A 12,258-nucleotide genomic window follows, 5' to 3' on the forward strand; every position below is an offset into this window, starting at 1 on the left:
TTTCCCCACCTTAGCCTTAAATTTTATTAGGACAGCATATCGCTACATTCAAGAGTGATCTGTCAGTTTTTCTGTCCTTGCTTGGGCCAAAACAGCAAATGAAGGCTGGAGCTAAGTACAATAAGGAATCAGTACAGAAGACACCCTTCAGCTAGTGAAAACTACTCAAATCTACACCAGCCCCACACAGTTGAATGTTATGACGTTAAGTGCTCATCTTTTTTAAAAGGTTGAGAGATTTCTTGCCTTTCCTGCCCTCACAGGCAGTGCATTCCAGATTCCCACAACCCTGAGTGAAAAGAAATTCAAGTTGCCTCTAAACCGGTCTTTTACCTTTATTTTTGATCTTTCAAAAGGGAACAACTGCTGTCTATACATGATAGATGAGCACCAACTAGCCACAAAAAGACATGACCCTCTCTCACTTGTATCCTCACACATAGCTGAGGAAGGGCACCATTGCGACTGGGACAACACATCCATCCTAGGACAAGCCAAACAAAGGCACACACGAGAATTCATAGAAGCGAGGCATTCAAACTGGAACTCTAATCAACAAACACATCAAGTTAGACCCCATGTACCACCCCCTGTGAATAGGAACAGGAAGTAACCACCACAGGAAATGACATCACCAAACAAATAGCAGGAATTTTCAGCATTGCTTCGCATGAGGTCCACTGAAGATGTTACCTAGGAAGGCAACGACACGTCTGGAAATGAACCCTTTCCAAGCAAACCTACATCCAAAACCTCAACCGGAGCTACAAATTTTCTCAAACATGCTGTCTATCCACTTCATCTATGACCCTCTTAAATTAAGTCAATTCAATTAGGTCAATACTCTCTGCTTTAAAGAAAACAACTCAAGCTTTCCCTGCTTCTTCATAGTTAAGGCACTTTATCCTAGTCAACATCCTCGTGAATCCTCCTTTGCATCCCCTCCAGTGCAATCACATCCTTCCACTCGTGTGCTGACTAGACCGTACATAGTATAGTAAGTTCTGATAAGATTGCACGACAATGGAACTACAACATCATGTGGTAAGAAAGTTGTGCAATAACCACACCATTTAAACTAATGAGGCCAGAATCTCAATCAGTAGAGGTAAGGAAAGTTGGTGTTCTACAAATAACTATCTAAATTCTTTAATCGCAATAAAGCCAATTAATGTTGAGGAAAGACACATTGTAAGGATTCTATGCTGCAGTGTGGAAACAGGCCTTTCAGTCCAACAAGTCCACATTGACCCTCTTAAGAGTAGAGTATCCCACCCAAACACATTCCTCTACACTTACCCCATTCCTCATACCGCCACCCTCCCCCCCCTTCACTCATAGAAGAGACCGAACACAAAAAGAAAATGCAGGTTAGGCAGCAGCATGTAGACTATTTCAGATCTGTGATCTTAGAACAGGGAATAGTCAAAGATAATAACTTTTAAGCATGGAGTAGGTGGGATACAGTCAGATCTGTGGAAAGGTGGAAGATGGAGATTGAATGACAGCAGAGTTAGTCCTCCAGCAGTGTATCTCTGCATCAGTGCTGCCAAACTTGAGTTTTTCCAGCATTTTGTCTATTTCAGATTTCCATAGCAGCAGTATGCTCCTGTTTGATTGGGTTTTGCTAGGATGTCTTGGCTCCAAACTGACCATTGATGAGCAAGATATCGGTGAACATGTTGCTTAGTATAGACTGATATGGTGGACTTTCGGTTACAATGGAAGGTTTGAAAGATCAGAGTATAGAGGATTAGGAAATTATTCGAATATTAGTGAGTGGCCAGAGGTGGAGAGCTTTTAAGAGAAGTTAAACCACTCTCGCCACAGGTGGCAGTTGGCCCCCATGGTGACTGTCAGAGGCTATAGAACAAAAAAGTGAGTGAGCCTATTCTGCAAAGAAATAAGGCATAGGAACAGAGGGATGAAAATGTGCTCGAGGTCTAGGATTACTCCATCAGGAAGGGATATTTCATCATCGAAGCCCTAGTGTGGAAACAGGCCATTTGCCCCAATAAGTCCACACACCTTCCAAAGAGTATCCCACCCAGACCCATTCCCCTACCCTATTACTCTACATTTCCCATGACTAATGCACCTAACTTACACATCCCTGAACACTATGGGCAATTTAGCATAGCCAGTTCACCTAACCCGCACATTTTTGGACAGGGGGAGGAAACCCACACAGACACTGGGAGAATGTGCAAACTCCACACAGACATTGCCAGAGGCTGGAATTGAACCGGAGTTCCTAGTGCTGCGAGGCAGCAGTGCTAACTAACCACCATGCTGCCCATTTGGACCAGGTATAAGAGGCATAAGCAGCAAGAGCCTTTTGGGGATAACAGTGCTGCCCTGTATATTCACCACCACCAGGGATTACAGCTTATTAGGCTGTTAGAAGCAGAAATGATCAGATCCTGACTGGGTTACTATGGAGGGCTGCCACATGTTATGACAAAGTATTTTAACCTAGACTAGGAAACTGTTTTGCATTGTAAAGCGTAAATATTAAACCCCAAATTAACAAACTGCCAGGAAAAAGGTATCCCTATTACAACCTGAAAAAGAAAATGCCATATTGTCAATTGGCATGAGCAAGAATTCGTGCATCATTCATATGATTTCTTGTAGCCAGTGTTGGGAACACTGTTTTAATGCAAGTATCTTGAATCAGCCTGTTCAGGCAGGTTATGGCACACTTCTGGAACAGTTCTAACTTGAATTCAGACCTCCTAGCTCAGAGGTAGGGAGTGTACCATAGGAGTACATAATGTGCACAGTATGCTAAATGGCCTCCTCTAATATAAAGTAACAAGTATACGCCTGGCGATTCAAGGAGAGTCTTGTATGACTACAGCTGAATCTTTTTTAAAAAAATGATAGTATGTACATTGAGCTGCACTTGGCCAAACTTCACAAATTATTTCCATTAATATTCAATATGATACTGACTAAAATAATGTTACTTATGGGACTTTAATGTGTGTTGGGGGTGTGGAGAATTATAAAACTGTCAAACAATGCTACAAAATGAATCATGAAAGTGAAAGACTCAGGACAACACTTTTGGAAAAAAAGTGAACTTTTATGAAAATAATGAAATTCCCACAGTCAAGTGGCTACAACAGTATTAATGTAAGCACTAATACCACACCCATCATCCAATTATAGATTTCACACTTCCAAGAATTAAAAAATTAATGAAAGACTAAAAGGAAAACAAGCTGCCTCTTTTTGCATAGGACTTTACTGTTGCTACTCAAATCTCCATTTCTTTTTAAAGATATATGTACACAATTTAAAAACCCATCAAACCATCTCCAAAGTGAAAGGCACATACACAGTCAACTCAATACATGATAAGAGGTAAGTTACTCATGAAAACAAGTTTTCTAATTTTAAATATTTTGTACATTATCTGGTAACAGACCAGGAATTGTAATTAGAACAAGAAATCAGTTATCATCTGGTGTTATTAAAAGAATGTGGCCTGATCACTATAGCTGCTCAGTAGAATATGCAAAATCATTAATACTACAAAAATTATTTTTTAAAAAAACACCATTAGTACTAGGTTTCACCCTAATATGCAGTGTGTAACCTGGCAATGTCCAGTAGGTGGTGCATGGAACAAAATTGCAATTAGATTTAGAATTGTATTTACTAATACTGTAGCTGTGCAACATTAATGAGAGAAACAAAGAGGAAGAATGTTAAGCAGATTTCCTTGGGAAAAATATTGATCTTATAGAAAGCAAGCAAGAGACTGGAACTAAACTAGGTAGCCCACCTGGCAAAAATATTAAGAGAAGCGTGATGGATTAAAATGTCCCATTTCCATGCTGTAATCTCAGATTTAGAAATTACACTCTGCTTCTGAAAGTCAGCATTTTTTTGTTTTTAAAATTGAATAATTAACTATTTGTAGACCCACAAATTTGGAGGACGGGGTGGGAACATAGCCGGGAATGCCATTTGTACGTTCACTGAACTTCACCAGAAGAGTATTGCTTTAGAACTCCAGGCTAAGAATATTTTTCAAATGTGACACACAAAGCACTTAACGTTGTACATCAAGACATATTCAAACACACATTAATTCCTTAAATGAGAAGGAGTCTGGGGATCAGACTAAGTACCCAGAAAGATTATAATTCAAGAATTTGTGAAAAGATTGATTCTTAAGTAGATGAAACAGCTGCAAGATACACAAAAGTATTTTGAAAAATTAGACCAGGCCCTGCATTAAATTAAATATTTATCAATGTAAAACAAAAGCTAGAAGCTTGTCTGTTGAAAATGTTCAAGTACTAAAGAAATCATTACATTTCCATACGACAGAGTGGATAAAATTATCTTGTGTGAATTCTCAAAACACCATAGATGAATAATTCCAATATTATAGTAGACTAAGTTGCTTCATTTGAAAGAAAGCAGTCTTCATGCAGAGTAATGACTTTTTTTTTGTAAAAGTTACTTTATTATCCACCCTGAAATTGTAATGAACAGAAACCAGAAAAAGATCAAACTAAGTAGGCACCAAAGCCTCAGAAGCTTTATCTTGTTTTTGAATTTAAAAAAAAACACACACTGCATTGTGACGTATTGTCCCTGAGAGAGTCTGCACTGTCCAGAAAGGAAAATTGTGGCTCACATATCACATATATCCTTAAATAAATCAAACAAAACATACATCAGCAGAACACTCTCATTCCAGTCACTGACAAGCAATTCTACTTCAGAATACTGATAGCACAGCATATACTTCAAAATATTCTTTTCTATTTAACATATAATACTGTCCACAAACCTGTGTTTTCAGTTACAAAATAAAGTTATTTTTGTCAGTCAGCACCACATTTGTTGATCCAGAAGTTAGACTATAGTGTCATGACTTTCTTTTATAGAAAGGCATTCAGTACAAGTTAGTCACTAGATATAAATTGCTGTTGAAAGCCCCAGTTACACTAGTGCAAGTACAGTGCAGTGTGTATATTTATCAAAGCATCTTACAAAACAACTTATACAATTAGTAACAAGCGTTTTACCAAATTGGCAAATAGATTTTTCTGTGCACTTTCTCCCTCTTCCCCACCCCCCAGTCTCTGTTAACTCAAAACTGGAAGAAAGTAAGTAACCCTTGAGGTGGAAAGGAATTGTGGGCTGCATCACTAATTGCTCAGAGACAATGATAGGTTGAGCAACTTCCTTCTGCACCTTTACAATTCTGCAATTAGTACGATAGGAGCTTCATAGTGAATTAAGATGGAGATGGATCTAGTTGTTAAGTAGCTACAGTAGTGTGATTAAAAAGGGACCAAAGACTGGTCAAGTTAGTTAGGAAAGGGAGATACAGTTGTTCACAAAAGAAACAAATTCCTGAAAGTACACAGCAATTTGATCAGCACCCTAAAAAGGCAAAGGGTTCAGTACATGATGAGTGAGATGTTGCTGCAGTAGTAATATCACTAGACTAGTAATCCGGAGTCTTGAGCTAATGGAGAGACAGGCTCAAATCCTAACATAGAAGCTTGAGGCACTGGAATTCAATTAATAAATCTGGAGTTAAAAGCTAGTCTCGGTACACATGACCATGATGTGTTTCACAAATGTCTTTTAGAGAAGGACATTTGCCATCCTTAACCAGTCTGGCATGAATCTAGACCCACAACAATGTGGGAGACTCTGAACTGCTCTAGCAAGTAAATTAGTTCACAGGCATAGAGTCATAGAAATGTACAGCATGGAAACAGACCCTTTGGTCCAACTCGTCCATGCCGACCAGATATCCTAACCTAATCTAGTCCCATTTGGCCCATATCCCTCTAAACTTTTCCTATTCATATACCTATCCAGGTGCCTGTTAAATGTTGTAAATGTACCAGCCACCACCACCTCCCTCTGGCAATTAAGGATGGGCAAAAATGTTCGCCTAGACAGTGACACGAACACCGCACCCCTCCCCCCCAAATCCCATGGAAGAATAAAGAAAAATCTCCCATATTTTAAGTTACTTTCAAATGTTACACACTCACTTTTTGTACAAAATTTACATAAATTTGAGGGGCATCACAGCAAATATAGAGTTTAAAATAATTCTTTTTTCAGTGCATTCTTTCTTGGAACCAAGCTCTGATGTCTGTTTTAAGAAAGTGTGGGTTACATTTTCCAGTGAATATGACTGGAAATAAATCCATTGTAAAAGCTATGTCGCTCAGTGATTAAAAGTAAAAACACATTTGTTTGCAAATAACAGTGGCAAAAATATGCTGTATGATCCACTGTTGCAGTGCGAACATTACTAGCCAAGTCCAGGCAATTTCCCACATGGAAAGCTCCATGTCACAGCAGATTAAAAAGTATAAAAACGAGGACAGGTTAATAGTTCACACTTCTGAGTAAGAGCAAGAGCCAGAGACTTTTCCCCAGGGCAGGATTGACTGGTACGAGAAGTCATAGTTTGAAGATATTAGGAGGAAGGTATAAAGGAGAAGTCAGAGGTAGGTTCTTTACGCAGAGAGTTGTGAATGCATGGAATGCATTGCCAGCTGCAGTGGTGGAAGCAGAGTCATTGGGGACATTTAAGCGACTGTTGGACATGCACATGGAAAGCAGTGAGTTGAGGGGTGCGTAGGTTAAGTTACTATATTTTACATTAGGATTAAATCTTGGCAGAACATCGTGGGCCAAAGGGCCTGTTCTGTGCTGTACTTTTCTATGTTCTACTATACAAGTGAACTAACTGTATTTTGCATGAAAAGGTCATTTGAACACAAATCAGAGGGGCAACAGGACAGGAGAGATGAAATGCACTCAAAGATGAGGAATGGAGGATAGAAATCATTAATCCATTCTCTCCCATTTAAAGACACAAATGCAAAATCAGTTTGAACACGAGTGCCTCGCATTTTCAACCTGGAGAAAGAGGAAATCAGTGAATCAAAATTAGTCCTACTGAAAATTCTCATTTTTATAAAGGAAGTATCTAAAGTAAAGTAATCACTTTCCAGTACTAATACAACTTTTGGAAAAAACTTTTCGCATTTATACATTATTGGCACGGCTGTTTTTGGTGTCCTTATGGCTTGACGTGGTGGTAATGGACCACTTGGAAGCACTGGAAGGTTCTGAATTGGAATTCTACTATAGACAATTATCTGGCTTGTTGGATGGCAATTGAGAAATCAGGGTCATCAAGAGTCATTACTAGTTGCTCAGTTCAGTCCAGTCCGTCTGTCTCACCAGTCACCAACTGCCTCCCCCCAAATTCCCTGTAGCCCTGACAGACTATTTCCCTCAATTGTCTGTTCAATTTCATTTTGAAATAATTTACCTCCAATACAGACCTGACCAGGTAAAAATAGCAGAGTTTCTTCCCAAAAAGAACATTAAGTGAACTAATTGGGTTTCTAAAACAATAATGACAATTTTAAGCTCAATTTTACAGGTACCAGTTTTTCATTTGCAAGTTTTTATTTTAACAAAGTGAATTCAAAATCTTGCAAGGCTATGATTGAACAGTAACAAATCACTGTATCATTGTCTTACCTGGAGGCATTCTTAAAAATTAAAAGATCAATATCTAACATTTTCTTTGTTAAACAGTTACTTTTAGTATGTGATTTTCCTGCATTTTAAAACAGGATAAATACACAAATGCCTCAAATTTATGCAGATGAAATAAAGCTTTCCAAATATTGATTAAAATGAACTAGATTTTAAGAAGCAATAAATCTCTCTGCTGCTTCCCTCATTAATAAAATTAATTTAACCAAGTCTGACCCTACTCTAACCTGACATTTGGAGTAAGCAGGAAGACTGAAAGGGAAGCATCAAATAGAGGCTCACAAACTGTACAGGTAATTGCTACAGCTCTCCCTCTTCCTTCCCAAAAATCTGGCAAATTCACTTAACCCACACTAACCTCCTTCAGATTAAAACCCTTCCAATGAAAACATTACATGGTTGAAACAAAGTCAACGCCTTACCCTAAGGTCACCTTGACCCCAGGGTCATCACTTCAGCCAAACCCCAGCTATGACCGAAGCCAGATTGGTCATCAAGGCCAAGACAGTGAAATATGCCAAGGAGACCAGTAGAGTTTTGGAGACCAGTGTAAACAAGATTAGAGCACTTGGCACCAAAGGACAGTGCCAACAGTAAACAAGGGATCAAAAGTAAAGTTAGTTGTACCATTTTGGATATTACAGCGTCAAGGACCAGGAATTCAGCAGGTATTTCAAAAAAATAACAATTGCCTGATCTGGCAAGAAAGCTGATACTACCCAGTGAGATGATCTCTCAAACAAATAGTTCTTTACACACTAGTGTAATATACAAAGTAAGGGCTACAGCATCTATTCAATCCTGAAGGCTCTTGCGATAGTGTCCCTACCTCTGAGGCAGGAGACCCAGGAACAAGTCCCATCTACTTGCAGCAGTGTATTAACATCTCTGAAGCAATGGATTAGAAAAAGAAATCTATGTAATCCCAAGGATTCTTCAAGTGATGATTGTGACGTTGAATGGGACCGAAAATTGTTGACTCCTATGGTCTTGATAAGTTTTTTTCTGACCCAAACTTTTCCAACTTTGCCAGGCAAATGCAGTCGCATCCTCATTATGGACTGATGCAAATTGTTAACAGGTTAATATGTTAGCAGCGTCATTGCTTCCTTCCATTCCCCCACCACACCATTCAATTACTAAACGCAAACACTACACCACAATGACCCACAAAATGAGTGTAACTGAGGCTTAAATAGAAAGGACCAGATACATCTAAAACAAAGCAATGAAGACACAGGAAAGGAGGAATAAAAATAAAAGTTAAAAAAAAGGTCCCAGATGATGTGTCCCAGTCGCAGAACGGAACGACTTTTATTTTGGAAAGCTACTCTTAGAAGCCAGCTCAAGTTCAAAACCTGTGCAGCGAGTTGCACAGTGCGTCCAAACCCATTGCTAAATGTTGTCTATCTGACCCCCTTCCTTCTGCCGTTGACGTTTGTTTCACTCTCTCCCGCTGCCCCTGGATGGTTTAGTGGTTATATTGGCGACGGCATGGCTGGTACACAAAGCTGCTGTGGCGTTTGGCTCGGTGGAAGCGGCTCTCCTTGACCAGGTTCTGCCTCTGTATGTGGTTACGGCTCAGCTGGCGTCGCTCCGCCCGCTGCTTGGCTCGCTGGATCCGACGGATCTGACTCGCCTTCTCCAGGATACCGCCAGCTCGACCCGCAACGGCTGCAGGAGCTGGAGCAGCCCATCGTTCCACCCTGTGCTGAGCAGTGTTCCTGCAAAAGATGGAAAAGAACATGGATTTTACCCTCTCGGAAACACTCCCGACAACCAATGAAAGTCCCAGCATACAGAATGGGCATTTAAACCATTTACAAATCAGCGACAATACAACCAAGCTCAACGAAAGCTGGAGAGCACCTCATTTTCCACCTAGACACTTTACAGCATCTAGGACACAATGTGGATATTAACATCAAGAGGGTGACTTCTGTCCTCCAATTTGCCCATGGCCCAGCCATGTTTTGGTGACCAATTGGCTTTGCTCTCTGGAAAATACCCATTTTGATTACCCATTTGGTTCACTAATGTCCTTCAGGGAAGGAAACTGCTGTCCTTACCCAGTTACTTGTGCACATGACCCCAGAGCAATGTGGTGGACTTTTAACTGCTCTCTGGGCAGTCAGGAATGGACAGGACGCCTACATGCAGAGCGCTTCAGAAAACATCTCTGGGACAGCCACACCAATCAACCCCACCATCCCATGGACAAACATTTCAACTCTTTCCCCCCTCCCCCTCCCACCCCTTTGCTGAGGACATGCTGTCCTGGGTCTCCATCGCCACTCCCTCACCACCTGAAGCATGGAGGAAGAACGCCTCATCATCTGCCTTGGGACCCTCAGTTACTGCCACACCTGAGGAGTTTCCCCAGCATTTTTAAATTTCAGACATCCAGCATCCACAGTATTTTCCTTTTATATACTTTGCAATGTTTTTGCTTACAATTCCATTAAGCTTTATTAACTTGTATTAATTAAACCTTGAAAAGGTCTACCTTGTAAAACATTTTGCATCAAGTCTCCAGACCAATTTCAGAATTGGCTAAATCTCTCCCCAGATGTATTCCCAAGCCAGTAGGAACAGCCTATTTATTTTTGTCATTTACTCCCAACTCTTTCTCAACATAACCCATCAACCAAGATAAGAGTTTTTTCACGCATTCCACACCAGGTGGAATCTTTGGAACTTTGACTGGAATGGACAGACTAGAATGGAGAACTTTCATTGGAGAAGAGGAAACGAAAGAAGACATGATTCAGATGTCAAAAATTAAGGGACAGCAAGCTGAGATGTGAAGAAAAATTGTTTCACAGAGGGTGTTGGGCATCTGGAACTCACTGCCTTAAAGGATGTTAAAGGCAGAAACCTTCAATATTTTTAGTATTTAGAATTGCCCTTGTAATGTCAAGGCATACAAGGCTATGGGCCAAGTGCTGGAAAACCAGATTAGAATAGGTGGTTGTTTTTAACTGGTGTGGAATTCATGGGCCAAAGGGCCTTTTCCTGTACTATAGATCTCTATGCAGAAGAACATCTTTTATTGTCACGTGTTTTCAATGTGCATACCCTCACTGTACATAGAATAAAATAATTTTTAAAAATTTAATGTGAATGGTGGTAGAGACTCTTGTTTCCTGAGTAGATATTAGAATAAAGAAGTCCTTCAATATTCTTTAAGAGGATAATTTCATGTTGAGTGAAGGAATGAAAGGTTGTCAGGGGTAGGTAGGAATATGGATTGAGCTTTCAATAAAATGGTTGATCTGATTGTATGTGAGAACAGACTTGAGGAGCTGAATGGCTTACTCCTCCTTATGCATATCTCAGGGTATCTTAGTGGGTGACCCATACTAGCCTCATCAACACAGTGAAGAAAAAGGTGCGAATATCTCAAACGTAAACACTTTATCCTTGATAAACTCCCTGTGTATTACATCTAAGCTGTCTTTCCCATTTTCATCAGGTAATTGTTATATATCAGACTGGCTGGACATTTCAAGATTGCTCCTACTCCATTGGGTTTGAGTTGCTCTGCCTGTGAAATCACAATTGGCAGGAATTCCATTTCCCAGGAATTGCCCAGTTATTGCCTTCATTGGATTTGGGATGCCTGCACAGTTCACAGCAATTTGCCAAATGCTTTTATAAAACTTGGTAGACTGGAAACTAAGTTTCTAAAAGAGTACACGGGGGAGGCAATTGTTTAGTGGTATTATCAGTGGACTGTTAATTTAGAGACCCAGGTAATGTTCTGGTTTGAATCCTCCTACAGCAGATGGTGGAATGTGAATTCAATAAATATCTGGAATTAAAGTGTCTAATAATGACCATGAATCCATTATAGATTGGTTCATTAATGTCCTTTAGGGAAGGATACTGCCATCCTAACCTGGCCTGGCCTACATGTGTCTCCAGACCCAAAACAATGTGGTTGACTCTTAACTGCCCTCTGGGCAATTAGCGGCAGATAGTAAATGCTGGCCTAGCCAGTGACACCCTCATTCCATGAATGAATAAAGACAGAATTGTAGACTTGAAGTGTGAATTTGTTTGTCCCCAAATTGTGGTAGATATTGGTAACTAACCCTGTTCAGACATGTCTTTGCAACACCTCAGGTGGGACTTGAACTCAGGTCTTCCAGCCCAGAGGTAAGGACACTACCATCGGGGTGCATAGAGTCAGAGAGAGATGTACAGCATGGAAACAGACCCTTCAGTCCAACCCGTCCATGCCGACCAGATATCCCAACCCAATCTAGTCCCACCTGCCAGCACCCAGCCCATATCCCTCCAAACCCTTCCTATTCATATACCCATCCAAATGCCTCTTAAATGTTGCAATTGTACCAGCCTCCACCATTCCTCTGGCAGTTCATTCCATACACGCACCACCCTCTTATGTGAAAAAGTTGCCCCTTACGTCACTTTTATATCTCCCCCCCACCCTAAACCTATGCCCTCTAGTTCTGGACTCCCATCAGAGAAAAGACTTTGCCTATTTATCCTATCCATGCCTTTCAATTTTGTAAACCTCTATAAAGGTCACCCCTCAGCCTCTGACGCTCAAGGGAAAACCACCCCAGCCTGTTCAGCCTCTCCCTATAGCTCAAATCCTCCAACCCTGGCAACATCCTTGTAAATCTTTTCTGAACCCTTTCAAGTTTCACAACATCC

General features: G+C 40.4%; 1 protein-coding gene across 6 annotated transcripts in view; it reads right to left on the reverse strand.

Moving 5' to 3' along the window:
- Positions 1–8,598: 8,598 nt before the first annotated feature.
- Positions 8,599–12,258, reverse strand: part of LOC122560257 (tumor protein p53-inducible nuclear protein 2) — a 42,710-nt gene continuing 39,050 nt past the window's right edge. For all 6 annotated transcript variants that reach the window (XM_043710753.1, XM_043710754.1, XM_043710758.1 and 3 more), the window contains one exon: positions 8,599–9,296. In XM_043710753.1, coding sequence (XP_043566688.1) covers positions 9,044–9,296 — 253 coding nt within the window. In that variant the 3' untranslated portion in view covers positions 8,599–9,043. The remainder of the gene's footprint in view (positions 9,297–12,258) is intronic.

Source organism: Chiloscyllium plagiosum, chromosome 20 (assembly GCF_004010195.1).
Source record: "Chiloscyllium plagiosum isolate BGI_BamShark_2017 chromosome 20, ASM401019v2, whole genome shotgun sequence".
In the NCBI taxonomy this organism is placed as follows: Eukaryota; Metazoa; Chordata; class Chondrichthyes; order Orectolobiformes; family Hemiscylliidae; genus Chiloscyllium; species Chiloscyllium plagiosum.